Here is a 23,967-nt window from a genome sequence, read left to right on the forward strand (position 1 = left end):
CCTGTGATTGGGATGCTCAAATAAATGAGAGAAAATGAAAAACCTGGGTTTGGGGGCTCATTTTCTTTGAGGTTTCACAAACATCATTTTGCAGACACTGTTTAGAGTTCTCATTCAATTGATGTTGAGAACATTAACATTTCCATTATGAGAATTTAGGGAAATAAGAACAAACAGTATTTGAGGAAAGGGGATTAGCAGAGAGAACAAAAGTGTCTCCTCTCTCACCTTCCTTCACTTGCCCAAGTATCAACCTCATACGAAAGGCCCAACTACTCCACTACACCCCCTTGGAAAAATCAAGTGGACAGCTGCCTTCCTGACCAATCAACGTGAAGAAAGGAAATGAAGAAACAAGAGACAAGCATTTGCAAAGCTCAGTCTTAGATCTCTGTAGAGTAGTATTTTGATTCATGGAAACTTGAGTCTAACATTTTACAGACATCAGTGGAAAACTATCTTCACCCCACCTCTCCAGATGTAATCTACTACCAGTCCATAAAAGGGCTGTTAAACTCTGCACAGACCACTTTATAAAAATAGGCCCTTTTATCTGCTGCCAGAGAGCAACAAAGAAACCCTTGCTTGTCTATGGAGATTCCAGGATTATGTTAGGATGGATAACAGAAAGACAAATACTTGCTCAAATACCGCCTCTTACTCCCAGAATCGCTACAGCAATACCCAAGTCAAGCAGCAGAGAAAAGCCTTAACACACTCTGAAATTCAGCGGCAAGTCATCACTGCGGCTATAATTACAGGTGCCTGCCTTCCTCCTCTCAGATCTGTGGATAAAAGCCTACGGCTGAGTTTGTATTTCAGCTGCACAGAAGCCGAAGTTAGTAGTGAATAAACACATAGAACTCAGCATTTGACTGACAGGCTCTTGTAGAATGTAGCACTAACCTATCGTTCAACAGCTCTTCCACATTCAGACTTTCAGGATAACTAAAAGGGAAGGGGTGTTTTGGGATGCTCTCTTCATGCAAGGACTTTATTTCATTTAAGCCCCGTAAAAGTTATGTAAGTGAGGTGCTAGTATCAATATTTTTTCAAAAATAAGGAAAAGGGGACTTGAAGGCTGAGTAACTTGCCTTAGTTTACACACCTAAATGGAGAAATTGTTTCTGGAATACCAATCTTTCTGACCATGCCTTTTCCAGGTTCGTCTGGCATCAAGCTCCTGGCAATAGATTATTAGCAACAGGTTGTGGTTCTTATAACTTATAAACGCCTCTCAAAGGCTGATGTGTGGCAATATTCAAAACAGAATTCTGCACCCCCATCCTTTCAGGGGGAGGTGGGGTGATTAAAATGTAAGATTCCACTGTGGCTGTATCCATGAGCGGGCAAAAAGTCCAGAAAATATTGAACTTAAAGGCAAACTAGAAGGTTAAGAAGAGCACATCAGGGTAAATAGAGGAGGGATGTGTAGGAGGACATAGAGCAGCAACACACAGAATCTGTCTTACTAAACTGGGGCTAAAAATATGTGTGCTGAGCTTGTATAGACTCCATTAGAGGATGAGAACGGTGTCTACCAGCCCTGTGGAAATTCGCCCTCTTACACAGTGTAAATCACTCTCAGGCATTTTTGCTGTACTAACACTGAAACCACTTTCTTCTCTCTGAGCAGACCAGTAGGTACCACCTTTCAGTGATGGAGGCTCCTCTCAAATATAGAACTCAGAATAATCCCCTCCAATTTCCCACTCCATAGATCTCAGCATTAGTCTGCCTCCAAGGCCCCAGCCACACATTTTTATATCATATTACTTGGGATTTATGAAGCCTTAATGCGCCCCATTTTTAAAAATATGATCTCAAATAAATAGAGCAAGTAAGTCTACTATTTAAGAGTATGCCCTTTAAAGAAAAAAAAAAGAAAAAAACAAGAAAAAACTGAATGAACCCAGCAACAAACCCTGAGGAATTACCCACTTCAAAATATTGTTTGGTCAGAGAGGCTTTTGAAGTTCAACTTAATTTCCTGAAAGCCCCAAACAATTCTGTTTTCCTACAGAAAATAATTAAGCATCAGGGATGATAATGTGATTAGCAAGTAAACCACTTGCAATTTGCTCAGCAAATCAAAAAGCGAAAGGGAGACGGCTGGGACATGGCTGCTGCTGCTGCTCCCCTGCCCCAGCCTCGTCACCAGCACCGAAGAGACCTCCTCGTCCTGGAGAGCAGGCAGGGAGGGCAGGCCACATCTGCACAGCAGTCTATTTATACATCACCTGTCTACAGGTCTACTGAGTCCTGGCTGAACATCTGTCTCATATTCTCACAGGGCACTCCACTGGCCTGAAAGACCACACCGGACTACTATGGGGTCCAACCACCCTTGGGAGAATAGCACAACACCTAGAAGTATCTGATCTAAATGAGCCCGATCCACTTACAGAAATAAGTACTTTGTGTGGCAAAATGAATTAAACGATTCACTGATTGATGGGCTGATTATGTTAACACTTCACTAAGCACTACATGTGTGTTATCTCTTCAAATCCCAAGAATAACTGGGATGGATAATATTATCATTCCTGTTTTACAGGTAAGGAAACTACAACTTAAAAAGATTCAGCAGCATGTCCCAATCATATAGCTTAAACTCAGCAAAGCCAGGTTCAAACTCAGGTATGCCTGAATCTAAAGCCCAAGCTCACGACCCTATAACAGAAGAACTGGCTAATAAATGAGAAACATCTATGTCAGGAAAAGTCAGACACTGGTAAATAATGTTACACAACAATACCTGATTACAGAAAAATGTTCACCATAAAGCATTCATTGAAAAAAAAAAAGTAACAAACTATGTACAGTAAGATTCAAGGATAAATCTCTATGGTGAGAGAAATGGATGATATTTATTTTCTTTATAATTTTCAATATATTTTCCATTTGCTATAATAAATATGTGTTACTCTTCTAATCAACCAAAATATTTTTGTTTTCTCTTAATTTTGAAAAGCTAGTAAATAGAAACAAAATGATAGTAGTGGTTTTGGCTGAATGGCATAATTATGAGAGCTTTTGTTTTTACTTCTACACTTCCTCATATTTTCCAAAGGGGTTACAAAGCATTACTTCATGACCACGAAAAAAAAGTTAAAAACTCTGAAGACCTTCTTTCTGAAATGTTTAATTGGATGCTTGTGGCAGAGACTACCAGTGGTCCTTCAATATTCATTCTCCATGTCGCCTATGGGAATAGACCCAGAGATGTTCAGCTGGGTCCTGTAATAGGGTTCCATTCCCAGCCTCCTGTGCTCCCAGGAGTAGCCTTAGTTCCTAACAACAGGATGTGAGGTAAAATGGTGCATGCTACATCAGAAGGTATCCAGCCTGCTGTTGGGAAGGTGCATAAGATCACTAGAGCTCCCTTGTAGACAAAAAGAAAGGCCATGCACGCTACATGCTAGATATAGATTCCCGAAGAGAGAACCGGAAGCAGCAGCACAGGCCCCAGGAGACAGACTGAAGATCCACCATACCATCCCTGAGCTGCAAAATCAAGACTCCTATGCCAGAGAGAAGTGAACGTCTACATCTTGTTTTATTTTATTTTGTTTTGTTTTGTTTGGCGGGGGGGATGTTTCTGTGATGTCACTGAATCCACATCCTAATATGGTACTCAAATACTTAAAATAATTTAGATGTGTTCCCTCCCCCATCTCCAAGTATACATACATTTAGATAAATTATATCTAACTAAATGTGAATTTCTGAGAGTAAAGGTCAATAAGGATGGTATTGAAATAAAGTATTGAAAAAAGAATCAATAGTACAAAATTGAAAAATACACATCTTGCGGCCTATTAGAAAAAATGAAAGTATCATTAGGAACCTCCATATAATGTATTTTTTTTTTAAATCAACCATATTTTAGGGAAATTTTCGTATTTCCTGAAGCTTTAATTTTATCTTGCTTTCCAATTGCTGTATTATGTGAATGATCAAAGAACTGGACCAGATACCAATGCTGAATAAATATTTAGTGAATTGAATGGCAATATATATAAAAAATGGAATCAAAATAGAAAGAGTTGATAGGAAGCTTTCAGCATCTTCCTTACAACAATAGTATAAAGCATTATTTTATTTTCTGGTAAACAAATTTAGCTTTATCTCTCTTTCCTGATAAAGAACACCAAAAGAGAATGGAAGAGAGATTACTTATACTAAATATGACTTATTAATATACAGCTAGCTATTTTTTTACATTTAAGTTTTGTGGCCTTACAAACAGTACAGAACAATAAACAAATTTGAGGGTTAAAATTATCTTCACAGTTCACTTACAAGATATAGTGCTTTGAAATCTCAGCTAAGAGTCTATCCTTGTTTATATTAAAAATGCTAATGTAGTCTGGCTACCTGCTAGGAAATAAAAGATGTATGAAATTCAAAATACTTTGAGAAATTCATTTCCATTACCATTTACTTGTGGCTATCAAGTTTAGTAAAGTCAGAAACTCCTACCTAAAGTCAATAAATGAGAATCCTTGAATAAATGTAAATTTATTAATTTTTATTCCCTATTGTGAACATTTTTTCATATCCTACATATATTTAAATGTATCCTACCCAAATGGAAAGGTTATAGGCATAGTGCTTCTAGAACTATAATTGAATGAATATATATGAATAAAATCTTCTGTGAAATTCATGCCATACAAAATGTTTTATTTTTTCATATTTATCTTCCAGAAGACTGCACCACAATTTACATGCTCTCTGTTGTTATATCCCCTCTGAACTATTTTAATTAAAAGAACTGACAATATTTAAACACATACTGGTAAACATAGTTGAGTCCAAATAAGAAAACTTCTGAGGAATAGTAAAGTTAACTCGATTAGTTTCTTCAGTATTTCTCTTGAAATTATTATTAACACGTGATTACCATGACTTTAATAATTAGAATCTCTAACTAATCTATAATTGTGCTATTTTTAAATTGTACCACCAATAAGGTGCCCCCTATATATACTTGTGTATAAAGTCTCCTAGATGGCAAGTTATATTATAGAAATATACTTCATAAACTGATGTTTTACCTAGTCGCCAATAAATATGGAAAACGGTTACCAATAATTTGAACAAATAAAGATATTCCCAGTTTTAGTACTAATGCAGTATATGTAATTATTAACAATGTCCACCTGAAACAAATATATAAGAGCATTCTGGTTTCATTCCAAAGGTAATGTCCAGATTTCAATTCTTGGCCCCAGGACTTAGCAATAACCCAGAGAGTGTAATCAGAACAATGGGGCTGGGGTGGGGAGGGTGTGGTATTATCCAAGAGGTTTTCAGTGACCACCACCTAGGCTGAGCTCTTCTTTCAGCCTAAACTCTGGGCCATTTACATGTATCCAGGTCAACTGAGTTGAGGTCTTCTCAACTAGAGCGGATGACTGCTAGAATTTGTTTCTGATAGATTTTGGGAAAACTAAATTTAACATGATCTATTAGGGGCTCCTGTAGTAGGAGGTTGGGAGGAAAAGGTCCTACAACTATACATCATCTTAGACATTATTTGTAAAACAACCCTGGTTAAGATCCATTTGGACTGTGAGGTTGGTTATGTGAGTATCAATATTCCAAGTGCTTAGGTTTTAAAGAATCAGTCAGCCCTTCAAGTGGTATGCTGAGAGCCAAAATGATAAGATACCAAAGACACAGCACTTATCTTGAAGTGTACTCATTGCTCTGCATAGTTTTGATTATCAATTGCCCATCAGAAAGCTGATGCACATGTCCATTATAAACAGAGGAACTGTAAAGATTTAAGTTCAAAAGACTCCTTAGGATTATCAAGCTCAGTAATTCTCAACCTGCCTGGGAGTTGCGTTCTGTTTCTTTTAAGTACATTACTTAGGAGTTTTCTTAAAAAGTTAAGGTACTACAACTATGCAGTTGTGAAACTATGCAGCTGAGAAAAATGAAACACTTTAAACCACAGAATCTCCAGGTTTGGGAACCAGGAATTTAAATTATTTAAAGCTCCTTCCTTTCTGATGTGAAACAAGGTTTGGAAACCATTGCTCTGATCACTCTCTCTTGCCAATGCTGGACTTTACCCTACAGAATCCCGACCTAAAATAGACCTTTAGAAGGTAGCAAAACTTGAATTAGATTTTAATGGACAGTCGATGTATGGGGTAGCAAACAGAAGAGAAATGCATCTTAGAGAACAAGCTGAGGATGAGTGATTAGAACATTACCCCCAGTCTCCAGGAAGGCTTCCTGAGCGATCAAGCCAGAACCCTCAGGGAAAGATGACTGAATGAAATACTGCTCCGCCCTTCACCCACTGAAAGCAGGAACTCCACTGTATCTTCACATATTCCAACATCACTTCTACCACAATGCAGAACTGCTTCCAGGAAAACAAAAACCAGACTTATGACAGAAGAGTATTTTTCAACCTGCATTTAACCCATTCTTCCTTTAGATTATCATAAAAATCCTGAGACTGCCTCTCCTTCATCTCACTTCTGACAGCTGAGAATCATTGATTCAAAACCTCACAATCCTCAACATCCAGGAAATTCATATATATCTAATTTACTTCATATTCTGAAGTTTTGAAAACTTAAAATAAAAATTCCAACTATAAGAGAGTATTATAATTTGAATACTTTTCAAATGGTCTCCTGGGTTCTGTAATGAGGCATCACTGCTGGCACGGGTGGGGGGGTCTTCTCTCTACCCACCTCTATGCTGATCCCCCCAACACTGGGTAAAATCTTGAATAAAAAAGAATCAAAGGTAATTTAGGACCTTCAGGAAGAATGGTGAGCTTAGTGGTGTAGGGGTAGCACCAAAGTCGATTATGCCTTAAAGATTAAGCCCCAGAAAGACTACCTAGGACAGTTCCTTGATAAAGATGCAAACATAACCATAGAAAAATCCCTCATATGTATCCACCCCAAACAATTATAGCAAATCTGAATGTTTGTGAAACTTTCCTGAATCAAGACAAATGGATCAAATACAATCACCTGTGTATCTACAAAATTTGAATAATAGCTAAAAGTTCATCATAGGCAAATGAAGAATGAAGTATATATGAAATCAAGCACAGTTTTTCAGAAAATGTTTGTGAACATAAATTAGAAAAACTATGCAGTTGTGAAAAAGTGAAAAATCTTAACCACAGGACTTAGCATGATTTCTTTGCTTATTATTTTTGCTTTTAGTTATGATTTGTTTCCTACATGTATTGTGGATATTTGATAATGCCAATTAAATTTTTGATGCTTAAAGAAAAAAAAATAAACTATGCACTTGCTTTTCTATAAAACTACCAACTCAGAAGAAAATCTGTTGTATCAGTCAAATAAGTCCTTTTCAGCACGTTTATAAAAGTTTCAGGTTCCTTATAAGGAAGAGTACTCAAGAATAATTTTTAAAAGACAACTTTAAATGTTTATGCACAGTTTAAGAAGTTGAATGAAATGTACGAGTGATAACAAATTTTACTGTGCTCCACACATACACAATAAATTACACTTTCAATCCCAAAAGTCCTTTTCTGCCAATAAGCCCAGAGGTCTATACATTTTCCTATTACCATGTTTCCCAAAAAATAAGACCTAGCCGGACAATCAGCTCTGATGTGTCTTTTGGAGCAAAAATTAATACAAGACCCGGTATTATATTATATTACATTACATTATATAAGACCTGGTCATATATTATAGCAAAATAAGACCAGGTCTTATAGTAAATTTTGCTCCAAAAGATGCATTAGAGTTGATTGTCTGGCTAGGTCTTATTTTTGGGAAAACACAGTAATTCCAACATTATCCTTGGAGTTAGACAGATAGCAAGTAATACCCATTGCACAGAAACACAAGTCAAGGCTCAGGCTGATTTAAGTATTTTTCCTAATTTATAGCCACTAGATGACAAAGTTAGGAGTAAAATCAATGACTCAAATAACTAAATTCAGGGTCTGGAGTCCTGATTTCATGTAGACCCAAAATATTACTTACAATGAATCCATTGTATTAAAATAGTTTTTAATTAATTTAATTTTTATTTTAAATAATTTATTATATATTATTTTACGTGTAATGTTTCAGGTAATAGAGATCTTTTGGAATTAGACATTGAGAATTGTCTTGGAGGTAATTTATTGTATCCTTCAAAGAAGCTAACTGTAGTTTTAAATTGTTTTCCAATGCATTTTCCTTTAAGTTAACTGGAAACTTTTCCCTGCTTAATCATTTTATCTGGTCATATGTTAAAAATACATTTATTTAGTTCCTTTCATAATTTCACTTAAGAAGTATCTGCGATCCCAAACCAAGAATTTTTTAAAGGCTTCAATGATCAAGAACAAACACAGGTCCTTTGCTTTCATTTCAGTAACACAGAGAAAGGAGATCCATCTTATTCTTCACAAAATGCAAGCAACAGACTGACAAACCACTCAACTGCTTACTGAAGACCAAGTCAAGCCCATCCTTTTACTTTTGACGGCTTCTCAGGGGCTACAGACAGGAGTTCAAACCCTATAATCTAAATAATAAAGCATTGAAAGAGCAAGACCTCATCTATCCTCTCTGACAGAGCTGGCCCATTCTATGTCCCAAAGCTCACCTTCTTAATTTCTGCCCAAATTCCTTTTCTTCCTCCAATGATACATTTCCCCCTCCCCTTCCCTGTCCCTTAATTTTTTTACAGGTCCTAGACAGAGTCCTATCTCTTCTATAAAAATTCAAGCCGACAACAATATCCTTTAAACAACTGTTGTATATATTTTACGTACCACTCATTTGGCATACATATTGAGTGGATTACCATTTGCTTGAGGTCAGAAGCTGGGTCTTGGAATTCTATTTGTCTGCCACATAGTATGTACTCAATTACTATTTGTTGACTGAATGGGTATGTACACAAGGGCAAAGAAGACCTCGGCAGGCATGGGAGAGGGGGCTGGAGGTAAGAAAAAGAGAGAAAAGGGATCATCTAGAGATCATGTTCTCTGAAACAAAAGGTGGAGGAAGCAAAGTAGGCAAACATCTAGAGGAGCTACCAGAACAAGTGGCTTTTCCTAAAATTGATGCAAAGCACAGAGAGTCAGAGGCTACACTGGAAAAATAGCATAATTCACTGAAAAACATCAGTAGACTGGCAGACAGGATATTCATGTTTTGGTCCAAAATCTGACACTAACTAGCAGTGATCAGAACAAGCTATTTAAATGCCCCTGGCAATTTATGTCTAAACTCAAGATATTACACTCGATGATCTCTAAACCCCATTTGGCTCAATATTATTGGATTTTATAGTTTTCCTTCATCTTGACAGTTTTCCTTTTATTTCTTCTGGGCAAGGAGGGGCCTGAATGCATTCAAAACAATGTACAGAATATAGAAGCTTCAGTTGATAAAAAGAAGGGCAGGATTAAAAAGACAACACAAAATAGACCAAATGCCTAAGACTGAAGCAGAACATTTCTTTAATATTCCCTTTGCTTGTTGGATCATTTTGAGCAATATTCCCATTGTGAACGGTGAAGGAATCAGAGTGAGAGTGCGCTGGAGACAGAAATAGGAATTAGAGGCAACACCTTCCACATAGTTGTTTTATTTCAATGATGAAAAAGAAGCTTGTTTGATTTAAAAGGCTGTGAAAGTATTTTAAAGGTCCTTTTGATTGGAAAGAGATATGTCAATGTAAGAATATCATTGACGTCTTATTTTAAATCATCACATAGGTTCAAAGATGTGGACTAATACAAGCAAAACGATCAATTTACAAAGCATGGAGATGTCTGGGAGTAAACCTGGAAAAGACTGTTATCAAATGGCATTTGACGTTTCTCTTTTTCTCAGCCTCCCCTCTGCATCAGTGCTAACACTCAGTACTCCTTTAGGCACCGGGTACTCGTTTGTGTATCAGCATCTCTGTCATAGACAGAATCGACTGATCCAATAAACTCATCCTAACTTTACAACCTCAGGACTATGTGGTCTCCCTTGCAGAATATATTTTTCTTAAAACAAGTCCATGGAAGAGAACAAAAAGAAAGACAGATAGAAATTACATATGTCAGTGGGGAAAATATCTGAAAGTCACAACATCCGCAAACCCTTTCAGATATTCACACATAACCCTGCTGTCTAGTGTTCTGGTTTGCTACTAAATCCAGAAAAGAATGTTTAGTTTTTAATTAAGAAAATAGGGATTTAACTCAATCTCTAGGCAAGTGCTATATTTGAATGCTGCGGTAATTAGAGTATCTCAAAGCCTAAATATAAAAATAAAATGAAAATTGTAAAATCCTGCAGGAAGATTTTGATGGTCTTCCCTAATCTCCCACCCACATTCATATTATCAGATTAGCTAATAATGTCATTTTGAAAAAACAACAATATAAAATGTTCGGCCTTAAAGGTGTGAGGCAAGGGACAAATAAGCCTTACTTGTTTGGGGATCAATGAGGAGTGAGGAAAGCACGTACTCCTTTGAGAACCTGTGGAATGTGGAGTGGGACTGGAGGGTGAAAGCTGGTGACCTTTGGGCCCAACTAGCTACGTGCTTTTGGTTTGGTCAACTCAGAATTTTTTAAACAATTTTGAAAACTATGCCATTAAAATTCGGGACATTTGTACGTGAAAACTTGGGTTTCAGTTTTTTCTGGAATAGTCAAAGGAGCTGACAACTTTGAATAGACAATTTCACAAAGCAAAAAACAGCTGGAAGAACAATCTCTGAAGAGACTGAGACGTGATTTTCTCCTTGGCACTGACTATCCTCTAGTGTCCCTAATGTAAAGCAAGGCTCTGCCCTTTTTCTGGGAGCAGAAGAAATGTGAATGCACTGAAATACAGTAACTTGAATTTAAAAGTTTCAGTAAGAAAAAAGGACAGGATCAAAAAGGCAACATAAAACAGATCAAATACTAATGACTTTTGGAACTGAAGAAGGAGAACATTTGTTTGTCTCTGCAGTTACTCTACTACAGACAAGCTTTGTTTATAAGAAAAAGTTACCAATAATGCAACAATTAAAACTCAAATGTGTTCTTTTCAGTTACAGAAAAGAAAGGATCCATCATCAATACTTATTCTCAACACCCTGTATACTCTCAAAAATTTGTTTTTGAAATTAAGAAGACATATAAGTCAGCTCCTAAAGTTATTTTCTTATTGAAACTTGGTCCTATACCTAGGTTCACGGCATATGATGAAGGTCTGAAAAAATCTTATTTAACCTACATTAAACCTTGAGGATGCATTAATGAGTCTTTTAAAGGGATAATTTTAATTCTCCAATCTTCAACCATAAAGACTATATAGTACTAATCTGCCTTGCCCTTTCCATTAAACTTGTTAAGGGCATTCTATTTAGTCAGCACCCAGAATGGGCCATTAAAATTCTTGTTCAGTAAGAGTTGTGTTCGGTGCTCTGTTGTTTTAAATTCCATTAAATCCAAATGGTCTTTATCGCCCCATGACCACCGTGACTTCAATCAGCCAATTTAATTACCTTACAAAATTGTCAGCAGAAGCAGCAAAGAAAAACAGGAAGCCCTATGACGTTATCAGATTACAATCGTCTCCTTCGGTGTTTAATCTGTACCAGTCAACACTGGTGATGTGCACCTGCCTCCTTCCCTTTGAGGAGCTTTTGACCTTACCTTTCACGCTAAGATTTAGGGTTTAAGATTTATTTGAAGCACTTCTAGTACCTTGATCTCTGGACTACAAATTGAAAGCCCAGGAAGATAAAGCTTCACCACCCAAATGCAAAACAATCACCTATTCCATTTCAAGACATTAGACCATCCTACGGAGGAAAACCTAGGATCTCCCACAAAGCCCAGGTATTGTGAATGTAGTAGCTTAACGATTTCAGTATAGTACAGCTGAAAGACAGTGAACTGCTTCCTACTTGGTGTGTAAAAATGGACGTCAACAATTCCCAGAGAACAAATGTAATTAGAGCTACAATAACTCAGTAAAACCTGAAAAACAGGAGAAAATGCATTCCTCTCACTTGAATTTCTACCACAAAAGAGCTAAACATTTCCCTTATCAGAAGTTTTGATAATCAAAAAAAAATTAAAGATTATGTCATCATTATCATATACAACACTTTAACGGTGAGTAGACTTGAAGAGGCTCTGATAATCAATGGCACATCCCACGTTTGGTCCATGGTATGTTCAGCCTTTGTGTGGGAGCAATTTACATTAACTTTCCTGTGCTGAGTAAATGTTGAAACAGTGTCATTTGAGAATTCAGGGAATGAACACACGGCAGTGATCACTTGGATTAAACTAAAAAGCAAAAGGCATCTGTCGGAAGAAATGTCTGCTGACATATAAACAAACCCATGTTCGCTGCTGAAAGACAACCTCACAGAGCCAGAAAACGTACTGAGTTCCATGTGTCTGGGTGGAGAAGGGGTGCTATTTCTACAGAAGGAAAGATCATTTTTCAAAGTCGTTTTCTGAAATGAGTGTGCCTCTGTTGATGGATCACATCAGAGTTACTCATTGAAGCTTTAAGAATAAGTGAGAACTTATGTGAAAAATAGATTTTTTTTTTTTTACTTTTGTATTTTTTATTGTAGCCGTTGTGTTGGCGATTCTTGGAAAGACTTCCCTACTTTCCAGAGCTCAGCTGAGCAGGTGTTCTGGCTTTATCTGTTTCAGACAGTAGCCGCTGTTACTCCCCATCCCCACCTACCAAGAGCCACTTTTCCAGATTCCAGATGTAAAGCCACTCCTCCCTCCTGCCCACCTCACCTCCCAAAGGATGAAAGATCTCTTTCAAAGAACTTGTTGAGAATGGCAACTTCTAAGCTCAGTCAATTCACTCACATTCCTGGAGGTTGTAGTACATCTGCTATTAATTATATCTGGAAGTACATGGGATGTCCAGCAAATGGGGGATTTCCATAGGAACCCTTTCTGCTCATTCTGAGGCCGTGGATTTTCTCACCTGGGCTGTCCCTGAGCTGGCTGCCTTCACCTTCAGCATATGCACAGCAAGTTGGCTATGTTCTGTGCCATGGACCTGTGGCCAGTGCTCTGTGCCAAGGAGATGGGGGGGGGGGGAAGGGATCTTGCCTGGGAAACCTTTTAATAAAGGCTTTTACTAGCATGCTTAAGAAGAAAGCTAGGCGGGAACATCTGAAGGGAAGAAGCAGCCTACCACATGCTCAGCAACTCAACTCTAAGGGACTATCTAGGACAAGCTATCCAGGAGAGGGAAGAAAGTTTGTGTTGCTATCTTTGCTCCTGGCATTCTAAGTGCCAATTCCGGAATGGAACTTGAAAAGCCCTACCTCGAAAATCAGAAACAAGTGGTGGCTTGAGGAGTGATTCCTTACAGAAGATGCGGAAGCCTTCAACCTCCCAAAGGGACTGCTGCCCCACCCACAGCCGCATCCAGAGCCATCCAGGGCTTCTACTCCTGCCCATGCTTTCCCTGGAGCACAGGTCGAGCAGACTGGGAAGAAAAAGTTGGCTAAACTAACAGCAGAAATGTTCAAGTACTGCATAGCCATGGTTCAGCTGGGAGACTGTGGAATCGGGGGCCACAACCCCATGGACAGAAGGATCCCACCTTTGCCTTCTCTAGCGGCTGCAGCGGCTGCACAGCTGCGGAGAAACAATGGTGCCTTATTTACATGTGCCGCCACTGCCCCAAAGCCAGAGCGCTGCTAGAGGCACGGCTGGGGGCGTCCCAGGTTCCCCTTGCAAAAGCAGGCTGACAACGTCTCACCTGACCTGCAGCTAGGGAACTAACCGTCCAAGATCTACCTTATCCCCTGACTGCATGCTTGCTGGATGGTCGCCCTAGAGAAAACACGCTGGATGAAGGCAGAGAAACAGCCGCGACCCAAGGTGAGGCCCCCGCCTGCCCCCTTGCTAGGAGAACAGCTGACTCTCAGGTCGTTCCCTCCTCTGCCTCCAGGCTGCCATAAAGCCTTAGGAAAGCACCCTGGGGTTGGTGCTCCGGAGACCGTCTCTGGGAGATGTTTGCTAAGCGGTAACTGAGGAGCAAGCCCAGGTGTGCAGCCCGGCGCCAGCCAGACCAGGTGGGACAGGGACAGGGGTCGTGAGCAGGCATAGGCGTTCCTGGGCATGACTGCAGGAAGTTTTCCTGGGCACCGCAGAGGAATTATGGCAAAGTGTCAGACTTGCTTCCCCTGAGCGCACTGGTCTGTTTGTGTATGTGAGTGAATGAGAGCGAGAGCGAGAGAGAGCGAGAGAGAGCGAGAGAGAGCGAGAGAGAGCGAGAGAGAGCGAGAGAGAGCGAGAGAGAGAGCGAGAGAGAGAGCGAGAGAGAGAGAGAGAGAGAGAGAGAGAGAGAGAGAGAGAGAGAGAGAGAGAGAGAGTTGTGAACCCGGTAGACTGGAGGAGGTGGTAGGGAATTAGATAAGGGTCATACCCAGAGCAGGGCTGCTTTCTGATCCAAAAAAAACGGCGACTGGACTTCGGGAGTGTGTGTGCAGTAGTTGTTGTTGTTGTTGTTTTTTGGGGGGGGAGGGGGACGACAACCGGTGAACGATAGAGCCGGTGAGGGTGGTTTCTACCATCTACAGGAAGAGGGGCTGGGGCAAGCACCAGCAGGGCTCCACGGTTGCCATAGCACCGCTGTGGAGGCACCGGGCCTTTGGCCGCTGCTGGCCACGCCTTGGTAGGTGGGGGAGGTAGAAAAGGGGGCTGGATGCCACTTCCTCAGCAGAGGCGATGGGTCTCACCCGCACCTGGCGGCCCCCCAGGAGCAGGGGCAACACGAGCAATTCCAACCCCTTCACGTCCAAGGAAAGGAGCCAGGGATGAGGCTCTGGTTTGCCATTTCAGCGACAGTAGAAAATAACCTTCCTCAAAAGTGGCTTATAAGTATTCAGCCAACCATACCCTCCACCCAAAACAGGTTTTCACCAGAAGAAAATGAAACTCCCATCATTGCATCAAAATAGCCCCAACAGAAAAATGTCCCAACATTACAATGTGCAGAGTCCTTCCCCACATCTCAGGACAGAAATCAGGGAAAATGGATTTCCCTGTGGAAAATGTTTGAAGTTAATGAATAAAATAACAGGCTATTTAGAAATAGGACTGTTGGATTAGGGTATCAAGGCACTGACTGGTGAGAATGGTCTTTACCTACTCCCCTATTTCTTAAGGAGATTCTTAGTAAGCTTTGGTCTAGGAAAATGTTTTTTTGTGTGTGTGTCAGCTCTTTTGGAAAGCTGCTACACACTCTGCCACAGTTGCCAAGATTTTTAATATGAAGATATGAAATGATCAGCGAATGTAACAATCTAATGATTCAGCAAATATTGTACTGCAAGACCAGAGCAGCAATAATTAAATCTTTAGAGTATTGGTTGCAGTTTTCTGGCTCCCAGGCTTCCTTTTTTCCCACCGAGTCTGCAAACACACTAAGACACACTCATTCATAAACACTTCACAAGACACCTCAGTATTTCAGATAGGTAGGTAGGTTGTACTACTCAAAATATTAGGCAAAACTAGCATACTGTAGCACTTACCGTGGTTGAAGCAGAACAGCTGAACACACATATTGTCAGTGATATAGGGACCTGTTTAATCTGATCTAAAGAAATAAGCATTCCTGTGGATGCTTGTTGCTAAGAGCAACATGCTTAAGGACCATCTAAAGGCATGAAGAAAGCAGGAAAACTACTGCAGTAGGAACTCAGTTATAACCCATTGTCTTTAGTGTCATTAGGAGCGTGGGAGAAGGGGAAGGTAGAGTTCCCTTCTTGTAATATGTGAGAAGCATTCCTACCCTGGTTCCACAAAGCCTGAGATAATAAATTTTATCATTATACAAAAAGCACATGGGGACAAGGAAAAAGATGCTGTTGACATAATAGGAGATGCAGGCAATCACTCTTCGATTTAAATTTGACTGAGTGATTTAATGTATCTGCTTTTATCTCCAAGACACATATTCAGGATTATACGGTTTCCTGCACTCTTTGGTCTAAATCCACTTGAACTGTCAAAGGAGGCACCCAGTGGAAGCATTTACCCGCCTGGCATGCTTCTCTCTCACTCTTATCTACTTCAGGGAACTTTCCTTGACTAGTTCTGCTCCTACTAAAACTCCACTGGCCATCTATAGCCGCTGAGCATTGCTCACGCTTAATTTCCTCCAAACAAACCTTTAGACCAGTGTTTCCACTGGAGTCCCACACTTAGATTGTCCTTCGAGCTCTAAGGAAACCCTGATTCCTTAGGAAAGCAATAGATTCCCCTAATGTATAACTGCCCCCCTGGGCTTTTATCATTCCAGAGTGAAATAAAGATGCAGACTTAGAGTCCCATACACAGCTACCCTCCTCCCCAAACAGGATTGTTAATCATTTATTAGTCCAGGACGCGCAGTGAGAAAGCTGTGAGAGGACAACTCACAAGTTAAAAACAAGCAAAAACCCTTTCTTAGGACGGCGGCTACCTCACTTGAGCTAAGCAGCAGTCTCCCCTTGCTAAGTAGAGCCTTCAATCTTACAACACTATTAAGAGCTCCGGATCCCCGTAAAGGAGCCAGGGACTGGAAAAGCAGCGAAATTAACCGAAAAGTGCGTCTGACAACAAAAGAAATCAAAAGGCTGAGCGCCTTTCACTTGCGGACCTGTCCGGGTCCCAGGCAGCAGCGCACTGGACGCCAACTCGCCAAAGAGTTACCAAGTATTAACTCATCAGCCCTGCAAGCTGAGAGGCGTGTAGCCTTAGCCCACACCTCCATCCGGACCTCTCAGTGGGCCAAGGCCGGAAGGCTCTGGGGCAGACCGAGGGACGCCAAGGCTGCCTGCCCCCAGCGTCACTAGCAGCTCCAAGGCAGGCTACTACGTAAGGGGAGGTATTGCAGGGACCACTGGCACTCACTTCACTCTCCGGCGGTTAAATTGTTTTAAAGAAAAGAAAAAAAATGAAATAAAAGATACACGGTGGTTCTTTAAACCCCCCGGGAGGCAGGCGACAGAGCAGTGAACAGGTCGGAATGCATGGAGCCCACCCGCCTGGTAGCGCGAACCCGCCTGTTTACATCCGGCAGCCTGGGCGCCAGATACCAGGGGATAGAGAGAGATGGGGAATCTTACCAAATCTTAATACATGTGTGGTTCCTTGAGAATATCCAATCCACATTAAGCAGAGCAGGAGTTTAATAGTGTGCCTGAAGACTGGATTACTTAGAATCAGAGAAATAATCTTCATGGTGTTTCTGCGTCCACACGCGCGGCACCCACTTCCCGGATCTAGCGTTAGGCTCCCGGTTCGGGTAGGAATGAGGATGCGTGGAGTGGTGTCCGCAGGCACGATCACGGCATGGTCACAGAGAGAGGAAGGAGTCTCCGCTTCCCAAACCCATTAGCAATCGCTGCATGTTCTTCACTCACTGCGCCAAGGAGCAACCTTCCACTGCAAGGGATGGTGGGACATCCATGTTACTCGGGGAGCATCCGGGAGAAATCCAGCACGCACACCCAGAGTGTCTGGCCGCGCGAGCCTGGGGAAGCAAAAGAAGGGGAAAATCAATAGGACAGCCAGCCTTGGAAACCGCCGAGGTGTCAGTAGGGAGCCACAGTCCCAGCACAAAAGGCGCTTTGCTCGTAAAGATTTTGCCAGGCCCTATTCCACTGCACTGCTGCACAGCTTCTGACGTGAAGCCAAGATTAAGTGAGAAAAATTGAGATAGCTGCTTGCCTCTTAAGGCTCTCTGCCAGTGAGCGTCCCTATATCTATTATGCAACCGATCTGATTGCCCGCCTTGAGTTGCAAGAAAGAAGTCGCATTTATTTATGTGGGAAAAGTGCTTTTATTTTCAATAAGATTCTTTACCAAGAGAGTGATTGGTGTATGCAAGCGGACTTCTTACAATCAACTGATGAATTTTAATAAATGACAAGCTAAGTCAAAGTGACTTTGCCTAAGAGTTATAAAAAAGGAAGTGCTCCAAGACTAAGGCATTTACTGCAAATATAACTTCTGTTTAGGTTCAAAGAGGGTCTTAGTTGTACTTTTTAAAATTTTGTCCAGGAATGAATATAGATTGGAGTGTACTGGAGAAGTGAAGATAGTCATTTAAAACTTGAGTGGGACAGTCTTTGATTACTACCCAGGAATAAAAATAGATTTCTTCAAGTGTCCTTTTAGGGGAAAAAATGTTGAATTAAAATCAAGGAATCACATTTTCCCACCCATTTTTAGCTCATCTAAAATAATTGTGCATATATAAAAAGACAATGATATTTGAATTGGTGTAGCAAGCTCCAAAAGCTTCAGTCATTTATGTCCAAATGTCTTATCTCTGGTGTTTTGAATACGTTTTTCTTTAAGAAGTGAAATGTGGGATCAAAGCTTGAGCAACACTGTCACAACTTCATCTAAAAATGCCTTATTATTTTCTAGTGCTCTGGTCAAAATATTTAGAGTCCTCAGGCAGTGACTCTCTTGGATTTCACAACTAGCAATTTATTCAAGAAAAAAAGTACAGGAATATATTTCTATTAAAACAATAAAATACATGTTATTGTTGAAATAGGTAATATGCTCTCCTCCAGGTATGTAGATAAGAATATTCAATCCTAATATTTTATATTAGTAAGTGAAACCAAGATGGATAGTGATAAATATATTGCTACATATTAATAGTTTTAAGTGATCAAGAAGCACAAAAGGTAAACTGCTGGGCCTATATCTTAAAATAATCTCTTTTTCTTAACCAACTAACAGGGCACAGGTTTAACCTTATGAAAAAATATGAAATAATATCTTATTTGAAGAATATGTAATTTTTAGATAAAGAGGCATATGAGTACTATGTCCTCCAGATAGCAAGAAAACAGTGCAATGTTTTCATTCCCTCATGATTTCTTCATTCTATTTTTTCTTAAGATACTATAAAATGCTTGTTTGAAAATAAACCTACATTTTGCAAAGGAATTAAGTGGACATTGATTTTTTTTTTTTTTTTTAAGATGGAGGCATTACTGCAGTGTCAAAAATAAGTATCATGAATGGCTAGTTCTGCAGTGTAGCAGGCAATTCAATCAAATAATTTGACTATTTGAGCACTTTAAAAGGAACACCTTGTGCTAAAACCAAGGGTATCTAGCGACTCCTTCAGTCCATGTTTAAAATATCTCTTGTAAGACATGTACAGCCCAACATGTTCTGTCTTGTATTTGCTGTCTCATTTATTCCATTCTATTCTTTTTACTTTTTGATATTAGCAGAGATAATCATGACTGCCAGGGCAACAATATTATTTTTTTTCCATCTGTCAATATAATTGATACCTACTACCTGAAAATAACATGTTCTGTTGTGACTAATCAAAATACTGCAATTCTACAGTGTAGTTCGCATTTAGTGGAACTTGAAAAAACAAAATGTACCATAACTCCTTGTTCATGTACTCTGTTAACATAATGGCATTTGACATTACAGTTGTAACTTGTCTACTTAAAACTAGCATTCTAAACTATTTAGTTTTTGTGGTACTATTTATTGGATGTCTTGTTGGAAAAGTGAAAGATCAAGCTTCCAGATTCATGAAGTTCTTACACAGTAAATTGAACAGTAAAAAGTCTATCATAATTTTTTTAACTATTAATTGGTCCCCAAAGAATCAATTTGCACATATGCTATATTAGGCTCATTTACACCCATCAATTCATCCTAAAGGCTTCAACAGCACAGACAGCAACTCTACCTGTCCAATTGAACTTCTGCAAGGCAGAAGATGACCTTTCTTCAGGACCGTGGACAGCGCTCCAGCCATCGATTTATTCTGTAGTACACTGAAAGTAGTATATTGAATGGGTCATGTACCATTTGAAGTGACAGTGTGCATATTTCTACTATACAGAGTCTGTAATTTTGAATTATTACATTGTTGACATTGCCAAGGGGACTATTTTGTCAACGTGTTGTGTGTATATTTCAGTGTGACTTACTGGGGTTGCTTGGCATACCCAGGATGTGCTAATAGTCATCCCTTTTCAGAGCACACTATTACAAAAGCTATTTACATTAACTGAGTTCCATCCTGAGCACAAAACTACTTGTTTCTCAGTACAAAAAAAAATTGACTGTAAGACCACCAAGAATTCAGAATATTGAATAACATACTGTCAATGTTCATGGCTAAAGACATTTCTAAAATGTACAATTAGTTATTTCTTCAGAATGCTCCACCTCCAGATTTCCATCTGTTACAATGCTAATCAGATTCATTCTCATTCTTTCTCATTAAACGTCACTCACTCCCAGGCAAAAGCAACAACAAAACCCCTAAAATTACGCCCCCAATACTACAACAGAATGATTTGGTAGTCTAGAAGATGCCTATAGTAAGGCAATTTTGAAGTTATTACAAGTTGCTCCCCAATGCTGATACCATACATCATAATTCTGGGGAATATGAAGGATTAATAAAATCATTATCTAGTATTCATTGACTAGATTTCACTCTCTTTTAAAAACTGTGTCAATTTTGTAATTTGCTCCCTTCTCAAAGATTTAAAAAAAATACCATTACTTGGTGTCAGGCGATCATACATAATTAGTAATAGAGATTTACACCCCTTGTTCCATGGTTTCATTTGCTTTTTTTCCCCTCATTTTAACCACATAGAGCCAAAAGCTCTGTAGGTTCCAAGGTCAAAGCAGAGATGACAAACTGCAAATGCACACATATATGCACACAGAGAGAGGAGCTGTGTCTAAAAGTAAGCCTCAAAAAAAAAGCAGAATGTTGACATGAAGAGATATCAAGCCTATGATAAATTAGTGAAGAACAAAATGCATATCATGTTTATGCGAACCTTGTTCCAACAACAACAACCAAAAGCCATTAGCTTCATCTTTCACTATATTTTTATATTTACTGACACTAATGACCTCTTATTCTTGGGCGCTATTACTTGAGAAGCAATTTTATTTTTCTTTTCTCCCAGTGAAAATGAATCTTATTCTAGTTAGCTGCCACCTGCTGGGGCATGTACAAATGTGTAATAATCCTTACAGCACATTGTTTAAAAAGACAATGCCTATACCTTTAGCAAGAAACTGGCAAATACATACCCCAGGACAACCCGAATTTCAAAGGTGTTTCAAAGGTGTTTAAAAACTGTGTCATGCCATAACTATATTTAATGTTTTCACATGGAATTCTTTGTAAGAATTCCACTTGACTTGTCACCAAAGTCCTGCTGTTATGTGACATTTGAGAAACCTCATCTTATAGTAACACCTGACCTATTCTTCCATGCATGTGGCCTGTTGTATTGCAGCTAAGCTAAAACAAACAGCCTGTTCATCCATGGTATTAGAGGTGCCAGAAAATAAAGTCAGAGCTGATATCACTTAAAACCACACTGTTGCATACTTGCACTTCACTCTTCCTAACTATGAACGCTATACTATGCTATGCAATCCCTTGTGATTCTGAACACATATCAGCTGTTCAACCAACATTCTGCTGCATTGATGATTAATGACATTTAGAGTTATAATTAATTTTTAGATGCCAAAAAGAAGCATATCTTAATTAAGAAATTGAATTGGAATAATTTACATATCCTGGAACCTTTTTTTCTTTTTTATAGATTTCAGACTGTGCAATTTTCAATGGGTTTAAATAGAAGAAAACTAACAGGTAAGACTTCTAGGCATCACTTGTTTCTCTATCATCTTCCTTTGTGCGTTTCATTTTGTTTGTTTGTTTGTTTGTTTGTTTGTTTAATAAGTTCCTAAGGCCACTGGAAGCTGCCTTGGTGGTGGCGGAAATGGTGTCTATAAAAAGTTATAAAGTAATGAACTTAAACAAACCAAGATGGAAATATTAATACCTATCTTCCAGCAAACTACAGACTAAGATTCGATTGAATCAATCATCTCTTGTAAAATGAAAATGATCATTAATCTATAAGGTAAATTCTAATGACACAACACTTACAGTATGAAGATGAAGAAATGACAGAAGGTAATCTGTTACCAAAAGTATAGCAGTAGTAAGTTTCCTAATAGCCCCTGTTCCCTAAATTGGAAATGATTATAAGGAGCCTCAGATGAATCGTGTTATTTAGTAAAGAACTCACTGAAGGTAAAACTACCAGGGGATGAGAGTCGCTAAAAGTTCTTGATGTTCATGATCCACCCAGGTGACATTACTCCCCTCACCCTAATGGGACGCCCTCTGAGCTTTTTCAGAGGCTTTCAATGCTGGCACTGGTTGGCATGAATGTCTGTACTTCCTCACACAGAACTAGGGAGCAGGGCTAATGGAAGAATGGACGGATGGAAGGAAAGCTGGGGAGTTCGTCAGACCCGCAGGCAGATGCACAGCTTCTTGCCATCTGTTTCTCTTCGCCTCGCGTGAGTCCCAGTAGCGGAGGCCACTTCCTGACACGTCCACTTATTAAATTATTTGATGTGGAAAACGCGAGCGCCTGTAGCCAACCGAGCCAGTTGCATCCTTGATGGGAATTGGCTGAGGCCAGCGGGACAAAGCCACTCGCAGCGAATCGGTCTAGCGGGCGCCGGGTGCGCACCCGGCTCCGCAGCACTGCTGTTCGTTCGCCTTCTTCCTCTCCAGATGGAAAAATGCCCCTCGCCCACCACCGGTATCTCCCGTCCTCATGGGAACATACTCCTCGGGAGACAGCCCGGAGCGGAGCCCACCCGGGGGGGAGTCCTTACCTTTCGCTGGGGGTGAAGTGGGAGGAGAGGGGGATGGGTGGTCCTCTGGGAGGAGCAGCGGGAGGATGTCGGGCGGGAAGTCCCAGGATCCCGGACAGAGCAGCGCAGCCGCGGGCGCCGAGCGCGAGTGACGGCGGCGGCGGAGAAGGAGACCGTGGAGCAGCAGCAGCAGCGGAGACAGACACGCCTCCTGGCGGGGGTTCCTCGCCTCTTGCTTTAAAGGCGCCGCGCTCCTTTCCCCGCAGCCCCTGCACGCTCCCGGGCGCCGTAGCCAAGAGGGCGCAGCGATGGTCCCTGGACCGCGGGAGCGAAAGTGCGAGAATTCTGGGCACCCCTAGACTAGGACGTTATGAACCCTCCCCTCCCGGACTTCTCCCCAGCGCACATCCCCGCCTGCTCTTGGATGGGGGCACTGGAAACGAGATGCTCGGTCAGGGAGTGATGCAAATCGCCAAGGAATGTGCCTGGCTCTGGGTGGTGACAACACGTATAAGGAGCCCGAGCACGTTTTGTTCTGGGTGGTGGCTTTTAAACCTTGCCGAAACCATAGCAACGAAACTTCTCTGCTGCCAGCATTTGGGGAGCAGCTGGTAGTCTCGAAAGTGGCCCTCTTAGTCCAACTACTGCCATTTCCCTTTGAGGTCTGCGGGAAAAATCTTGACCTGTGCCTCACCCGCACCTCCACTCTTGTGCAAGCCACCAGTACGCTCCCCTCACGCTTGCCCGACCCCCTTAGAAGCCTAGAGTCACTGCGCCTCTCTCCCTGCCTCCGTTTCTGAAAAAAAGAAAGGGACTTCTCCCTGTGGTCGGAGGACTGGCGGGCAGTCTCTGTGCCCGTCTGTCGCCTTAATGGCAGACGCCTCCTTTCCCCCCAGGTCCCTGAACTCCCAGCCCAAACGAATCACCGAAAGAAGTTGGGTTTGAGATCAGGTGGGTGGCCAAACTGGAGGTGGCAGACTCAGAGGGTGGAGAAAGAAGCCTGGGAGCAGTCCCGGCCCGGCGGCCTTCCTTCCAAATTCTCTAACGGACATTTTAAAAGGCCCGAGGAGGGGAGGAGCGCCTAAGTCCTGAGTCTTCTGACAACTCCGTTTCCAGGGAGGGGCTACCGGCAGCGAGCACACCCGGCTTCCCCGGCTTCTCAATGGAAACGATTAGCTTTTGCAAACAATCCCCGATTTCCGCTCCTCGGGGTTGGAAAAGTCAACATCTACTCAATACCGTTGCTATTTTATACTCGGCCCTAC

General features: G+C 40.8%; 1 protein-coding gene across 4 annotated transcripts in view; it reads right to left on the reverse strand.

Annotated features, from left to right (window-relative positions):
* GRIK2 (glutamate ionotropic receptor kainate type subunit 2) overlaps nucleotides 1-23,702 on the reverse strand; it is a 590,245-nt gene extending 566,543 nt beyond the window's left edge. For 2 of the 4 annotated variants that reach the window (XM_074333339.2, XM_074333340.2), the window contains exons 1-2: nucleotides 22,724-23,701; nucleotides 17,119-17,525 (exon numbers count right to left, since the gene is read on the reverse strand). In XM_074333339.2, coding sequence (XP_074189440.1) covers nucleotides 17,119-17,233 — 115 coding nt within the window. In that variant the 5' untranslated portion in view covers nucleotides 17,234-17,525; nucleotides 22,724-23,701. Of the gene's footprint in view, nucleotides 1-17,118; nucleotides 17,526-22,723 lie in introns of all 4 variants that reach the window. The other 2 variants (XM_074333337.2, XM_074333338.2) reach the window with 2 other exon arrangements.
* Nucleotides 23,703-23,967: the final 265 nt, after the last annotated feature.

This window comes from Rhinolophus sinicus, chromosome 2 (assembly GCF_057876585.1).
Source record: "Rhinolophus sinicus isolate RSI-liver-muscle chromosome 2, RSI-T2T, whole genome shotgun sequence".
Classification (NCBI taxonomy): domain Eukaryota; kingdom Metazoa; phylum Chordata; class Mammalia; order Chiroptera; family Rhinolophidae; genus Rhinolophus; species Rhinolophus sinicus.